Below are 16,028 nucleotides of genomic sequence, written 5' to 3'. Positions count from 1 at the left end.
AGAGAGAGAGAGAGAGAGAGAGAGCGGACACAGGGCAAGTTGAAGATAAAGGGAAGATATCTAAAAGAAATAAAATCAAATTAAGGGATGAGAGAGGAACATACTGAGAGAGGGAGATAGGGGGAGATAGAATGGGGTGGATTATCTCGCATAAAGGGGGCAAGAGGAAGCAGTTCTGTGGGAGGAGGGGAGAAGGCAGGTGAGGGGGGAATGAGTGAATCTTGCCCTCATCAGATTTGGCCTGAGGAGGGAATACCATACATACCCAATTGGGTATCTTACCCCACAGGAAAGAAGAGGGAAGAAGATTTAAAAAAAGGGGGGGGTTGATGGAGGGGAGGGCAGATGGGGGTGGAGGTACTCAAAAACACTTTCAAAAGGGGACAGGGTCAAGGGAGAAAATTCAATAAAGGGGGATGGGTTGGGAAGGAGGAAAATATAGTTAGTCTTTCACAACATGAGTATTGTGGAATGGTAATACATAATGATACACATGTGGCCTATGTTGAATTGCTTGACTTCTTAGGGAGGGTGGGTGGGAAGGGAAGAGGGGAGAGAATTTGGAACTCAAAGTTTTAAAAACAGATGTTCAAAAACAAAAAAAAAAGTTTTTGCATGCAACTAGAAAATAAGATACACAGGCAAAGGGGCGCAGAAATTTATCTTGCCCTGCAAGAAAGGAAGGGAAAAGGGGATGGGAGGGGAATGGGGTGACAGAGGGGAGGGCTGACTGGGGAACAGGGCAACCAGAATATATGCCATCTTGGAGTGGGGGGGAGGGTAGAAATGGGGAGAAAATTCGTAATTCAAACTCTTGTGAAAATCAATGCTGAAAACTAAATATGTTAAATAAATTTAAATTAAAAACAAAAGATTATAAACTCCCAGAATACAGAAAATAGAACTTCTAATTCTTTTATATCTTTCCCAAAGTGTCAGTTTAAAGTTCTTCATTCAATGAATACTCAGATTCTCATTTAACTAACCATGAGGGAATAATTTAATTTACTGAAGAGTTTGTAAGAGGAAATGATTTTTAAACTAAGAAGAAATGAGATGAGAATTGAGGACAAACAGCTATTATTAATAATAATAACTTCTAATAACAATCCTTCATTGGTGGTGTAGGATTGATTCCACACATTGTGGTATGGAAATTTTTCAGAGTGTCCTTTTCAAATTGGAAAGGTTCTGAGTTCATGCCCAACAGACCATGCCGGTGATCCATGAAACAGACAAAAATACCAAAAAATCCCTCAGTGTCCTTTTGACTCCCCTACACTTTCAGTCCACTCATACAACCATGCCCCAGTTCAGGTCCTCTATCATCTTTTGTCTGGATTATTGCAAAAGCCTCCCACTTGGTCTCCCTGACTCAAGTCTCTTCCCCATTCCAGTCCATTCTCTGTTCAGCTACCAAGAGATATTTTTAAAGTTTGTCACCTCCTCCTTCTCCCCTCCACCCCATCCCACTCTCTTTCCCTTCCTGCTCAGTGAGCTCCAGTGGTCCCCTGCTTACCCCCAGAATCAAATACAAACTTCACTTTTGGGCATTTAAAGCATCTCTTCAAGTCTCTTCCTACCTTTCTAAGTCTTCTTATTCTGCCCTGCTTACTGTTCCTCCATCTCCTCTCTCTGTGCCTGTACTCACCTGTTCCCCAAGGTTGGAATACTCTGTTCCCTCACCTTAGCCTCTTACTTCCTTTAAGACTCAGTTTAAGTCTCACCTTCTTTAGGAATCCTTTCCCAGTCCCTCCAGCTACTAGTGCTTTCTCCTCTGAGATTACCTTTAATTCACTATGTATATACATCTTCTATGTATCTAGTTATTTAGATGATGTCTGCCATTAGAACGTATATTTCTGAAAGGAAGAGACTGTTTGCCTTTCTTTGTATAACCAGTGCTTAGCACAGTACCTAGTTAATAAAGTTTGTTGACTGACTTCCTCAGTGATAACATTGTAATTGCAATACAGAGGGCAAAAGAAAAATAAAAACAACAACAAAATTACAGTTTTTAGATTGTACCAACAGCAACTTTACTTTTGCTACTGTAAATGTAGAATCTTTTAATAAGCATTTATCTGGCCAGAGAAACCCTGTTGTAATCTTCAGTCATTTATCTACCAGCATTTGACTGCAACTTATTTTCTCTTTCCTCAACAATGTCTAGGCAAAGGAATCCAAGGTTTATTACCTATGTTAATAACAAAAATATTTGAAAGCCTGATGGCAAAGCTATTTCCATTGGCATTCTTGCCATGGACCACATTGAAGGAGCTTGAATGATTCTCCCTCTTGGTGATCATACCAATTTAATCCAGGTTAGTTCCACCAGTCATCATACACAAGTCATCAGTATTGAACTTGATAAAATTTGATCGTGTTACCTTGATGAGAGAATCCGAGTATAGGAAGGTGTGGATGGACAGCATGAGTCATCAGATGGGAGATGCCTTTTGTACTTTCAAAGGACTTTCTTACTTTGTACCTCAGCTGTGATGTGATAAATAGCATAGTCACCTCTCATGTCATATATCAGACAGAAATGTTTGCCTGTCACCTTCTTAAAGCTAGCAGAGAAGGTCATGTCCTTTTGGACCTTGCCATCAGTCTTGAAATGCTGCAAGCAAATCTTAATCTCTCTTATTAGGGCATACTTGAGTCAGTTTTAGAGGAAGATGATGGCTAATTAGGTTTTGGCAGCTTGTGAATGGTTTAGGAGCAGACATTCCTGTTAACACACCTAGCATTCCAGCACTAGGGGTCAGCCATTAATTTAGATATTTCTTGGGACCATAGAGCCACGATGGGGTTTAGACTGTGGGAGTCCCCTTGAATCTTCCCATTAGACGAGGCCCTTGCCTGAGGCCATAAGCCTTCTGTTATCTCTAGGCCCAAATCTCTAGGTTACTCTTAATCTAGCCTAGCTCTCCACCATCTGCTACTTCCCACCCTTGATCCTATCAAAATGTCTGCCCAAATCTATTACCCTTAAACTAGCCTAGCCCATGTATGTCTGTTATCTCCAGGTAGGCTTCAGCTACTTCCCACTCTTAATCCAGTTCTCTTGGTTCCTGGAGTCTGACTTCATCCCAGTCCCATCAAGCTCCTCCTTAGACTCCTCCTCAAGACCCTCCCTAAATGCCTCTTCCCATCACCCCAGGACCACCCTAGATCCCTCTCACAATCTTTCTATATATGAAGTGCATCTTGCCTCCATGAAGGTGCTCAGGTTCAATCTACCTCAGGTTGAATCTGGTCCGCCTGTGAAAACTAATGGTGAGATTTCTTAAGACTCAACCCAATATGGCAAATCTGTAATAAACTTTGCTTTTCTCTTGGGCTGTGAGAAGGCTTGAGTTGAATTCCTTCTAGCAGGACCTGGAGTGTTGGCATTTTGGGGTCTAAGCACCCCTAAAAACACATGGTTCCCTGACCTCATCAGCCACAGGGAGAATCTTAAATGACCAACTAGTAGATGTACAACTGAAGGAACTACATCCATACTGACATATTCAAGAAACTAGAAGAGCTAAGTTTTTCCTGAATAAAAAAAGAAATAAATAAAAATCGGGTTTCATTGTGCATACAAAGGCAATGAAATAACTCACATTTATATAGCACCTTTGATATTTATAATGCCTCATAACCACCCTATGGGGTAGTAAAAGTTTTACTAGCCTCATTTTATAGATGAGGAAACTGAGGTTCAGAAAGGTTAGATTACTTGCCCTAAATCATTTGTTTAGAGTCAAAGCTGGGATTCTAATCCATATCTTTTGACTTGAATGCTTTTGCCCCTATACTATGCCTAATCAAAAGATATCAGATTCCTAAAGATGGAATCAATCTAGTCATTCCTTAATGATTTCTTCTAAAGGTTACACCCTGAGGCCTTCAGAAGAGGGATGATAATGCCTAAAGGCTAGGGCACTACTGTGACAACCTCTTTAAAGTTTGTCTTGAGAAAGGATAGGAAAGGGTAGAAGAAGAGTACAGTTGCTAGAGCACCCTGGATCAAAATTATGAAGTAAACTTTTGTTGTTGTTTGGTGATTCCAGCCTTTCAACATAATCTTGCCCTCTATACCAGGACTCTCTCCTTCTTCTCTTCCCACCTTTCCTTCTCCCCCATTCCTTGCAATCTCTACCTCCTCCTGCAGCTTTCCATTTTCTCTTTTATGTGTTGTCTACCCCCATTACATGGCAGCTAGGAGGAGCAATGGGTAGAGTGAAAGCCTAGAGTCAAGAAGACTCATCTTCCTGAATTCAAATCTGGCGTCAGACACTTACTAGCTGTGTGGCCCTGGGCAAGTTCTTAACCTTGTTTGCCTCAGTTTCCTCATCTGTAAAATGAGCTGGAAAAGAAAATGGCAAACTATTCCAGTATCTTTGTCAAGAAAACCCCAAATGAGATCACAAGGAGTCAGAATGAACAACTTACATTACAATGTAAGCTTCTTGAGAGAAGGGACTAAACCCCATGTTTTATTGACCCTAGGTTTAAAACTCTAACTACTATGTCATGTTACCTTTCAAGATCATGTCTCTGAGATCACCTTTCAGTTCCTTTCACTGGTAAATTGAACGAAGCTATACTTTGTATTCTCCAATCTACATTCTGTTAATTTAAAGGAGGGGGAAAGTACTTAGCACTCTGCCTAGAACCTAGTAAGCTCTTAGTAAACCTTGATCTGTTTAGCAACCCCTTCCTCCTCCTTAATGACCTCAGGCATTCTATACCTTTCCCTCTAGGAAACCCTGTTATTTAACTAATTCGAACAGATTGAATTCTTTTCCCTTGAGGGATCCAGCAGTTTGAAAAAAGGATTTTTCACCTTATGTTATCACCTCCATATCAGATCAATCAACTTTGAAATCTAGATGGTTCGCAAACTCAGAATCAACTCAAATGTCACCTCTTTCCAGATGCCTTTTCTCATCATCTTAGTTGGAAGTAATTTACAGCTTTGCTAACTTCCTAACACTTAGTAACTCTCCTGTGGCACTTGCACACATTGATATTGGTAATGGGTGTTGTGGTGGTACCTTTCCCAAGGGTATTTACTTTTTAATGAGGAAACATCCTTAAGCCAATCTAATAAGTAAACATTTATTAAGTACCTACTAAGTACTAGGTACTATGCAAAGTCCAGGAGATGCAAAAAGTGGCCAAAGACAGCCAAGAAGTTTACAATATAAGGAAACTTTAAAGCAAGAATCTCTTATTGTGGAATTTTTAGTTTTAGCCAGCTAGGGAGGAAGGTATGACCTTCCTAGTACCCTGTGCAGTTCGAATGTCTCCCCTGCCTATTCATGAGGCCAGAACTGTCCTTAATCTTCCCATGGCTTGGGACTTAATTTCATTTCTTGAAGATCAGAACACTTTTGAGTGTCCCATAGCACTCTGTACTCATTTTACAGACTTATTTTAGCCTCTTATTACAATTATTTATGAACTTAGCATCTCTCCTATGAGATTATAAACCCTTGGAAGGCAAGGGCTGTGTCTTTTTCAATTTTGTAGAATACCTTGCAAATAGCTGGCATTCAATTACTTGAATACTTCAAGGATCTGTAATGTTTTTTTTTTTCTGTGTGTATTCCCTTCTTCCATAATTCCTAATCATAATTCCTTATTTTCTTCAAAGTTAGTATATTTTTTAAAAAATATATTATTCTTTAGCCATTCTGGTAATGAACCTTATTTGGTTGTCTTGTCCTCAGACATATTGTCCATCACTGGGACTTGCAACTTATGGTATGTGAAGCACCTGACAAACACTACCTCATTGGATCCCTCCTAAAAAGTCTATGGGGTAGAAACTACCAATGAGGAAACCAAGGCTCAGAGAAATTAATTTGATTTGCCCTGTCACTCAGCTAGTAAATATCGGATACAAAATTTGAACCCCATGTTTTATTGACCCTAGGTTTAAAACTCTAACTACCATGCCATATTACCTTTCAAGATCATGTCTCTAAGATCACCTTTCAGTTCCCTTTCACTGGTAAATTGAACAAACCTATACTTTGTATGCTCCAATCTACAATCTAATAATTTAAAGGAGGGAGAAAGGAACCAATATAAATAACAAATTGAATTCTGAGGCCTCCAGTGTGAATAACACTTGTTAGGGAGAAAGGAGAAAAGGTATAGAGATTTAATTCCTCTCTTCTCCAGGCCTGTTTGCTAAGTTCTATCTTCAGTGACCTTCAAATCCTGTCTTCCTTGGTCAGGATTGGTCATCACCCAGGCCATCACCATAGTAACCAAAAACAGAACCCAGAGCTTCAAACTTGCTATTCCATAATCTAGTCAGGGAAGAGTTGGGATGGCATTCTTTGGCATAACCATGTTGGGCTATCAGGATCCCTTTCTGAGCAAAAAGAAAGTCTGGGGGAAGGGAGAAGAAGAAGAGACAGGTAAGAGGAAGTCAGACAGGGAGAAAAGAAACAAGGGAGGGGTAAAAAGGAACCAATGGATCAGCAAAGAATGTCAGGCCTAATGGTCACCAAATATGGTTTTCCTAGCCGGCGGAAAAAATTGCCTATTAGTACTCAGGCCTATAGAAGGTATGTAAGCCATATCAGAAGATGACTGTATCTAAGAACATGGCAACTAGTGTGGTAAAACAGCAAAATCACTGGTCTTAAGATGAGTTCAGGTGGAGATTACAGCACTTACTAGCTGCCTCCTGAATTCTCTAAGACTCATTTTCTTCAACTGCACAATGGGAATGTTGTTGTTTGTCTGTCATTCTCCAAGAGGATCACATCAGGGAGGTAATATCATGACATGCAAGTTAATTGGATTTAAATGAAGGAGGGCTGTAGAAAGTTAACAGCCTCACTTTTTCCTCTGGAGCCATCTAGGTCCAGTGGCCAGATATAGATCAGGACAACTGGAGATGGCTCAGGATGAAGTGGGGGACCTTGGCCTTTTCAAACTAAGGCAGGTCTCAGTTTGACTGAGGCAACACCCATTCAGTGATTAAGGCTTGCATCAGTTACCTCACAGGGTTGTTGTGATAGAAGCTTTTATGAAACTCAAAGTCTTTAGAAATATGAGCTATTATTAGTATAATAATCTCATTTGTAACTCCCATCTCTTAATGGGATGAGCAGATGAGATCCTTTGATTAATCAATCCCTCAAGTTTAATACCTTCTCTCAGGGACAATAACATTTGAGGGTTGAGGCCACCCTGGGATTCCCAGTCTGGAAAGTTGCTTGATCTTCAAGTACAACCAAATTCCTGGATTATGTACAAGGGAACAAGAGGAGGAGAGGACTAAATTAATTGTGTCCTATAAGTACCCAGCACTTGTCTGAAATATTACTATAGCTGGCTAGTATGGCCTGATTCTCAGGTTATTTCCCAAACCATCTCACCTACTCTGCCATGAGCCCCTTGTCCCAATCCGAAAATTGCAACTGAGATTTATAGTTTAGGACCAAAGTATAGCTTCTGTTGCTCTTGTCCCACAGCAGAGTGAGAATAGAAGAAAGCAGTTTGAGGATATATCTCCTTCTTGTTGTTCCTCCACTCTTAAAGAGGACATCTTGAAGGTGATGTCTTGACTTGTATGTAAATTGAATATGTGTGGGGCAGAGCTGCACAAAGCTGTCAGCCTCGCTCTCTCCTCTAGAGTCATCAAAGTCCAGTGGCAAGACTAAGGTCATGATGACTGGTGATAGCCCAGGATGCAATGGGTAACCTTGGGCTTTCTAAATTAAGGTCTTTCCCAGGTCTCAGTTTGTCTGAGGCCAGGCCCATTCAATGACTGAGGGCTGGGTAAAAACTGAGACAAAAGATGGCTCATCATAAAGATAGCAATCTGGGAGGAAAGACCCTCAAAGTTTCTATCTAGACAGAACATAATTCCTGCTTATACTGATTCTAAGCCATCAAAACCTAAAGAATGAGCCACAGAGGCTAGAGTTGGAGGTATTAATGGCTATTTGATGAAAACCAGAGTGATTTGGGTTTTAAGGTAGAGTCAAGTAGCTCCATTTAAAATACAATGGGCTATTTAAAAGCCTGTCTTTTCAGAGCTATATTTCAAGAAATCAAAAATGAAAACCAAAAAATAAATTGTCCCAGCTTCTTGAAAAAAAGATGAAGGAGGAAGAAGGAGGACGAAGAGGCCTAGAAATAGCAGTCCTCAACCCCTTGAGTTGGCAGGTTGGGTCCGCAGCAGACAGTGACTACTACTCTTAGATAACATGGTAAAGACAGTTAATACGAAATGTTCTCCTAAGAACCTAGTCTGTTCCTTCCCACAAATACAGCTTCCATGGGAGGAGTAAGCTTAAACTTAGATCACCATAACTGTAGTGAGGCACACATTTAAGAAAGATGTGTAACAAGGTTTAACTCACAACACCTGCTTTGGAAGTCCTCTCTGTGTAGAGACTTCATGTAGAACCCTTGTTGTTCATCCTTTGTTCTCAAAGAGAACCAATGACATTGGAAGTCATAAAGCTAGGAGAAGTGTACACTGGTTCATGATATTTAAAATGTGTTCACTTTATACTACCAAAGTCCTAGGAAAGAAAACTTAGATTCTCCCATTCAATAATGTTCTTAGAGAGAGGATGATTCTATTCTAGATGCTTTAAAATCTCTACATACCACCACATATATTCCCTAAGGACCAAAAGAGAGACACCTCTTGCATGTGACCATCAGCCTTTAGCCAAAAACAACTTGAGTCCTGGTAAAGGTAGTAATGGGTTAAGAAGAATGGAGAATGTTTGTCTTTTCCATGGAATAGGATCTTCTAAGGGTCAGAATGAAGACCAATGGGTCCTGAACATAAAGGAATCAAAGATGATGGTAAGAAGTTTCAGAGAAGTAGATTTCAATACAATTGCCCTCAAATAGAGCAGGATGTTTCATGAGCTAGTGAATTTCCCTATTCTGGAAGTTCAAGTAAAGGCTGGATAACCATTTACTGGAGATATTGTAGAGGGGATTCATGTACTTTGAAGGGGATTTCTGTGTCATTTTTCTTCCCTTTTTAGAAAATAGAACCGAATTGAAAGTCCAAAGACCTAGGTTCTATTCCTGGCTCTGCCACTAATTAGTTGAATAGCCTTGAGAAAGTTTCTCTGTGCCTCAGTTTTCTCATCTCAAAGTGATGGAGTTAGAATTAAACTTTTTAAAAATAATTTATTTATTTTTATTTTTCAACATTCACTTCCATAAGATTTTGAGTTTTAAATTTTCTCCCCCTTTCTCTCCTTCCTCCTCTCCAAGACAGTATGCAATCTGATATAGGTTCTACTTATACATTCATATTAAACATTTTCACATTAGTCATGATGTAAAGAAGAATTAGAACCAATGGGAGGAACCATGAGAAAGAAGAAACAAAACAAAACAACGAAAGAAAAAGAGAGCAAATAGTATGCTTCCATCTGCATTCAGACTCCATAGTTCTTTCTCTGGATATGGATAGCATTTTCCATCATGAGTCTTTTGGAGTTGTCTTAGAACCTTGCACGGCTGAGAAGAGCTAAGTCTATTAAAGTCAGTCATCAAACAATGTGGCTGTTACTGTGTACAATGTTCTCCTGGTTCTGCTCACTTCACTAAGCATCAGTTCATATAAGTCTTTCTGGTTTTTCTGAAGTCTGCCTGCTCATCATTTCTTATAGCACAATATTATTCCATTGCATTCACATTACCACAACTTTAGAATTAGACTCTTACAGGTTTCTTCTGGGTCATATATCTGGGTCATATAGCCTATCCTTTTCAGCAGGGAGCCACTCAATGTCTTTCATCAGTTGGGTGACATGATTAGCTGGAGATCAGGAATATTATTTTGACAGTAATCGTATATGAATAATAGTATGAAGGATAGATTAGAAGAAGGCAACGAACTAAAATTCTATTGTCCAAATCCAGGTAGTCGGGAATAGCAGTGGATAAGGTAGAAAGGGATCAAATGACAGAGATATTTCAGATGTAGAATGGCAACCTAATCAGCTGACTGAAATTGGACAGTGAAGATGAAGGAATCAAAACCGATACCAAGGTTTTGAATCTGGGTGACAGAATGTGATATTGATATTAACAGACACAGAGAAGTCAGAAAGGGGAAACAGAGGTGATGAGCTAGGTTTGCATCTATTGAGTTTGAGTTGCCTGGGGCACTCTGAAACATCATCTATCTACAATTTTGTTCATTTTCCTATGATTTTCCTCCAAACTAAGTGAACATGGGACAATTCAAATTTCAATTCAATGTGTATTGAAAAACATTGGACTAGGCACTAAGGGATGTACACGAGTAATCAAGTTGAGGTCCTTGCCCTCAAGAAGTTTAATTTAAATGGGAAAATATCTAATTCTAATCTTGAGAGGATGAAAAATAATCAGATTATTTATATCTATCCCAGGCATGACTTTTATACACACACACACATATGTATATAGATATATACATGTGTATGTGTATATATGTATACATGTATATGTATACACACATATATTCATCGGCAAAATCTAGTTAAAATAAGCATCAAAAGCAACCCTGAAAGGAGAAAGAAATGACAAAATGGGAGAGGTATTAACGGGGGCACTGGGCCAGCCCCACCTATTTGTTTAGGTATGTGTAGAGGCAGGGCATTTTATTGGTCAACAAGTATTAGCTGCCCAGCAGCAGCAACAGGAATAGGGCCAACTCAAAAAGTGGGAGGGGGAGGTAGGAAAAGAGAGCAGATTCATAGCTAGGTCCTCCCCACAAAATGGATACCTTCCCTCACTGGCATAGACATAATGTGTTAGCTCAGCCTTTGTTCATGGAACCTGGATGATGAGCTATCCTATAGCTGGCTTCACATGGGCATGAAACCTAATCTACAAAGCAAAGAATAATCTCCAGACTGAAAAGAACAGAAATGGATAATAGAGGCTGAAACCTAAAAAAAGTGAGGAGAGGGGAAGAGAAGTATTTAGTTACCATCAATGAGTTCAAGTCACCCAGCCTGGATGAACTACATACAGGATGCTAAAAGAACATGTAGATGTGATTGATTTGCCTTGTCAATGATTTTTCAGGTTTAGTGTAATTAAGAGAAATACAGCAGGTTTGGAGGTTGGAAAACTTTCTTCCAAATGTCAAAAAGGGAATCAAAGTAGATAGTTCAAACTATACAGGCCACTGACAACAACCTAGAATGGATGGCTGCTAATCAGCATGGGCTTAAGAAGTACCTTGTGGGGGGGCAGCTAGGTGGCACAGTGAGTAGAGCACTGGCCCTGGAGTCAGGAGGGTTCAAATCTGGCCTCAGACACTTGTCACACTTACTAGCTGTGTGACCTTGGTGTGTTGGCAACCAAAAATGGGCTCCTTAGCACTTAGTCAACAAGTGGCCTTGACTAGTTTGGCTTTTTCCCCTGAACTGAATGCTGTCTGTATGTTGGACTGGAGTAAGCTTGTCGGCCCCTTCACCTTGCTTCCCTTGCTTAAGCTGATGGAAAGAACCTGTGCTTTCCCGGTCAACCCCTTCACCTTGCTTAAGCAGATTGAAAGAACCTGTGCTTTCCCCGGCATACCTTACACCCCCCGCAGAAGCTGGATGGTTAAAAGCAGCTCCCGTTGGAGCCAGAGGCTGCTACAGCCGCAGCCGCAGCCGCAGCCGGAGCTGCCAGTAGCAGAGCTGACCTACGGGAGGAAGCTGAACAAAGACTTCAGGCCAGTGGGTAATCTTATTACCATGGAGGGGGAAGCATGATTTTGCTTTACGCAATCATGCTTCTCTGTAGCCTCCTGGTTACTCTTTCAAGGCGTACTTATTGGGCCTGGAAGCTTTTGTTCAATATATCAAAATGGGGTTGCTGGTTCATGGGTTGGTTACTGTGGAGCCTAAATATATGTTTTGATTCTTCTGCCTTCTACTTTGAGAGTTTCTTATATCCGGCGGTTCCGAACCTTTCAGACATGTTTATGATCCTCTTTGAGATTATAAACTCTGCCCTCCTAATACACTTGGGTAAGTCACTTAACCCCAATTGCCCTGCCTTTCCCCCCTCCAAAAAAAACAAAACAGAAGAATTCCTTGCCAAATCTTAGTTTTGACAGGGCTATTGAACAAGTAGAAGGGAGAATGCTATTGGCAGAATATTTGGATTTCAGTGAGTCATTTGACAAAGTCTTTCGTGATGTCCTTGTGGACAAGATGGGAAGATGTGGACTATGTGATAGTATAGGAATGTAGTTGGGAACAAATTGAACAGACAGATCCAAAAACTAGTATCAATGACAACCAGGAAGGATATGTCTAGTGGAGTCCCACAGGGTTCTGTCCTTGGCTCTGTTCAGTTAAATGTCTTATCCCTGACTTGTATTCAAGCATGGATGGCATAGCTTATTCAATTTAACAAGAGGTCGGGGTATATTGCTAATACAATAGATGAGAGTTGGAATCCAAGAGCTCAGTGGGTAGAATGGTAGACTGAAGTAAGTGAAATAAAATCTAAGTGTAAAGTCCTGAAGATGGGTTCAAAAATTCAACTATACAAGTTCAGGATCCCAATGGGTAAGTGGGACATGTCCAGAAAGTAATTCATGTGTGATCCAAGACAATTCTGAAGGACTTATGATGAAAAATGCTATCTCCAGAGAAAGAATTGATAAGAGTCTGAATGGAAATCAAAGCATGCTTCTAAAAGCTTTGTTTTTCTTGTTATTTTTTTGGTCTGTGTTTTCTTTCACAACATGACTAATATGGAAATATGTTTTGCATGACTGCATATGTATTAACCTATATCAAACTGTTTGCCTTCTCAGTGAGGGGAAATGGGAGGCAGAGAGAGAATTTGGAACTCAACATTTAAAAAAAGAATGTTAAAATTATTTTTATATGTAATTCGGAAAAAATTAAATATTAAAAAATACAAAAAAGGAAGTAATTCATGTGAAGACCTAGTGATTTTTAGTGGACTTACAGACTCTACGTGAGCCAGTAATATGATAGGGCTTCCCAAAAAACTAATGCATTAATAGGAGCACAGTATATAGAACACTAGAGGTAATTTTCCTACCTCTGGCCTGATCAGACCACATCTAGAACATTATTTTAAAAGAGACATTGACAATCCAGATTATATTCAGAAAATGGTGATTGGAACAATAAGGGTACTGAAAATCACATATGAAGATGAATGTAAGCTAAGAAAGTTAAAGATATTTAGTCAGGAAAAGAGAAAACTCAAGTGGAGTTGTCCTCAAACTTCTTAAGAGCTTTGGAAAAGGGATTAGTGTAACGGAGATTCCCAGTTTCATATGGGGTCAATTCTCTTTTTGTTTTTCGTTGTATAGGGAAATGTTAACATTTAATTGATGTTGGTCAAATTCATGAAAATAAAAAGGGAACTTAAAAATTAATTTTTATTCATTCGTTTATTTATTTTTGCAAATCTAGTTTGCTAAGATTTGTTTTGCTAGACCCCAGAGAGCAGAATCAAGAGAGGAAGGCAGATTTCAGTTCAATAATAATATAAACTTTCTAACAATTAGAGCTGCTTCAAAATGGAATAGCTTGCCTTGAGGGTGGGGAGTTTCTCATCACTGGAAGTCTTCTAAAAGAGACTGGATGATTATTTATTGAATATGTTTTAGATGGAGTTCATAATTTAGGTAGAGGTTGGAGTAGATGAACTCTGAAGCCTCACAACTCTGCAATTCTATGATCTAGAATTTCTGCTGTCATTACAGAGGAAAGGTGTCCAAAGGAGTCAGTTTCTACCAAGCTGCCCCCCATCATACCTGTTGGAAATTACTGTGTGCACCAGAACAGCAATGAAAAGTACCACAGAGCCGTCCAGAGGGTACAATTAAAGACATGTGGGTCCTATTGATTGGGTACTCTAGTGGTAAATGGGATATATGACTGAGAAGAAATCAAGGCAGAGAAAAACCAGGTTAAGGGTGGTGGGGAGTTTTGAAGAGGGACCAGAAATGAAAGAAGAGTTAATCTGTAGAAACTAGTGGGGTGATGGGTAGATAGGGTTCCAGGCTTGTAGTCAGGATGACTTGTTTCAATCCTGCTTCAAACACTTTCTAGCTATGTGACCCTGGGTAAGTCACTTCATCTCTTTGCTTCAATTTCCTTATCTATAAAAGGGGGAGAATAGTAGCATCTACCTCAGAGGGGTCTTGTGAAGATGATATTATAAATGCACATATACACATATATGTACATACATATATACACAAATGTATATTGTACTTTGCAAACTTTTAAGTACTATGTAAATGTTTGCTATTAATATTATTCTATTAAAGCCCACCAAATAGTATGTTAACCTGCAGGGAAAAAAAATGAGTTTAATTCATCTGTCAAGTGGAACAGTCACCCTTCAGATTTCTCTCAAGCCTGGGAAGAAGCCCTAGTCAGCCTAGACTGGAGTGAAGTGGTGGTTGGTATGATTTCTGACATTTCTCTTAGACTCTCTTTCCATGCCTCCACATTTAGTCCACAATCAGCTCTTTGATATGCCTCTGACGGATGCCCAGAATTTCAGTTTCTGGATGCCACATGAACGTGGTATTCGTCCACAAGACGTTGCTCCATGGATGAAGACTCCACGACACTGCATTATCAAGAGCCCCATAACCAGGTTTGGATGGAAGGGATCAGCTAAGGGGACAAACCGGGAAGCAGAAGTCTCCCTGCCACTGTTTGAAGTACTAAAGATAAGACTGAGCAGTTTGGTTCTGGCTAGGAGCCCCTAGTAGGGCAGGGCAGCCAAGGGAGCAAAGGAGGAATATGGAGGGAAGGATGGTAGAGAGGATGTGTGTGCACTGGGAAGGGAGATTTGGTTAGCAGAGAACAACATCTCTAGCCATCAGTTTTACCAACTAACCTAGAAAGATGGAGTGGGGATGGGAAGAGAGAGGAGAAAATTAAAAGATGGAGTGGCGATGGGGAGAGAAAATCAACTGAAGACTTGGGAATGGAAGATGTGGGAGCTCCATTTGTTACCAAGAGCATTAGAGAAGACTCACTCTGAAGGACAAGGCCCATTAGTCTAAATCCATCTGTGAACGTACAGTCCAGTCTGTGCTTGTCTGCAGCACGTGTGTGCACGTTCCCTTGCTCTGCTTGGCCCGAGTGATAGTAAATCACACACCCAGGACTACTGCGGCTCTGAGAATATAGCAGGAGAACACAGCCTCAGAAGCTATCCTCACACCTCCTTTCTCCTTCCCTCTTCCTGACCCAACCAGGCTGAACTGAATTAACTTCTTTCTGCCCTAGGTTTGTGGATCATCTGATACTCAATGACCGACTCTTCAGTTTATACTGAGCTGAGGGAGCTGAAGGCAGGCCTGGGGCATATGCCAAGGGCTGACACTCCAGAATGGATAACTGGTGGGATAAAAATAGCTGGGGGTATTTTGTGGGGGAGAGGCTATGGGGGGAAAGGGGAAGTGGGGAGGCCTGGAGAATTATTCAAAAAGCACAGAGTAAAACATGTTGGAATTTGGTGTGTATATTTATATTTGTGCTAAGGGAGTGTGTGTGTTGGGGTTGTGTAGAGGGAAAACGTCTATGGCCAAGACTCACCCAGACAGCAGTTTTAAGAAATCTAAGGCAAGAGCCTTAGGAATAAGTGGAGAGCAAATGAGGGGGAGCACATACTCAGGGAATGAAAGAACATGTATGTATGATGGGAGGAGGGGGGAAGAACATATCCATGATCACAAACTTTCCCACTTGATGCTGAGGCATCTGGAGGTGCCTAGCACTGCTCCTGGGAGGATACTATAGGGTGTTCCTAAAGTCTGGACACGTAGGCAAAAATGAATATTTTCAAGAAATGAAATGAATGAAATTTTCAACATTTTATTTAATTGGAATATTAACAAATAATATCTTCAATATGATTTCCATCATTTGTGATGCAAAGGTTGATGTGCTTTGCAAGATTCATGTGAACTCACAATAACTCCACATTGCCGTCAATTTTAGCACATTCACTCTATGCGTTCAATAAAGTGTGTT

At 40.3% G+C, this 16,028-nt stretch overlaps 1 protein-coding gene and 1 pseudogene across 2 annotated transcripts; one reads left to right on the top strand and one right to left on the bottom strand.

Annotated features, from left to right (window-relative positions):
- Positions 1-2,159: 2,159 nt before the first annotated feature.
- LOC118851333 lies at positions 2,160-4,547 on the bottom strand (annotated as a pseudogene).
- Positions 4,548-6,265: 1,718 nt separating this feature from the next.
- On the top strand, positions 6,266-15,510 carry TEX49 (testis expressed 49). Of its 2 annotated transcripts, XM_036758863.1 has the most exons (5): positions 6,338-6,397; positions 13,040-13,049; positions 13,736-13,864; positions 14,496-14,640; positions 15,282-15,330. In XM_036758863.1, the coding sequence occupies exons 1-5, from the start codon at positions 6,338-6,340 to the stop codon at positions 15,328-15,330; spliced, it is 393 nt and encodes a 130-aa protein (XP_036614758.1). The 2 variants fall into 2 exon arrangements, with proteins under 2 accessions (XP_036614759.1, XP_036614758.1); XM_036758864.1 differs by lacking the exon at positions 13,040-13,049 and having other exon boundaries at positions 6,266-6,428; positions 15,282-15,510.
- Positions 15,511-16,028: the final 518 nt, after the last annotated feature.

The sequence above is a fragment of the Trichosurus vulpecula genome, chromosome 5 (genome assembly GCF_011100635.1).
Source record: "Trichosurus vulpecula isolate mTriVul1 chromosome 5, mTriVul1.pri, whole genome shotgun sequence".
Classification (NCBI taxonomy): domain Eukaryota; kingdom Metazoa; phylum Chordata; class Mammalia; order Diprotodontia; family Phalangeridae; genus Trichosurus; species Trichosurus vulpecula.
This window is presented reverse-complemented; position numbering and strand designations above follow the sequence as displayed.

Coding starts and splice junctions, on each gene's coding strand:
- TEX49 (XM_036758864.1), top strand. CDS start 6,338: ATGGCATTCTTTGGCATAACCATGTTGGGCTATCAGGATCCCTTTCTG. Junction 6,429..13,735: donor GGGAGAAGAAGAAGAGACAG/GTAAGAGGAAGT, acceptor CTGTCATTACAG/AGGAAAGGTGTCCAAAGGAG. Junction 14,641..15,281: donor ATCAAGAGCCCCATAACCAG/GTTTGGATGGAA, acceptor TTTCTGCCCTAG/GTTTGTGGATCATCTGATAC.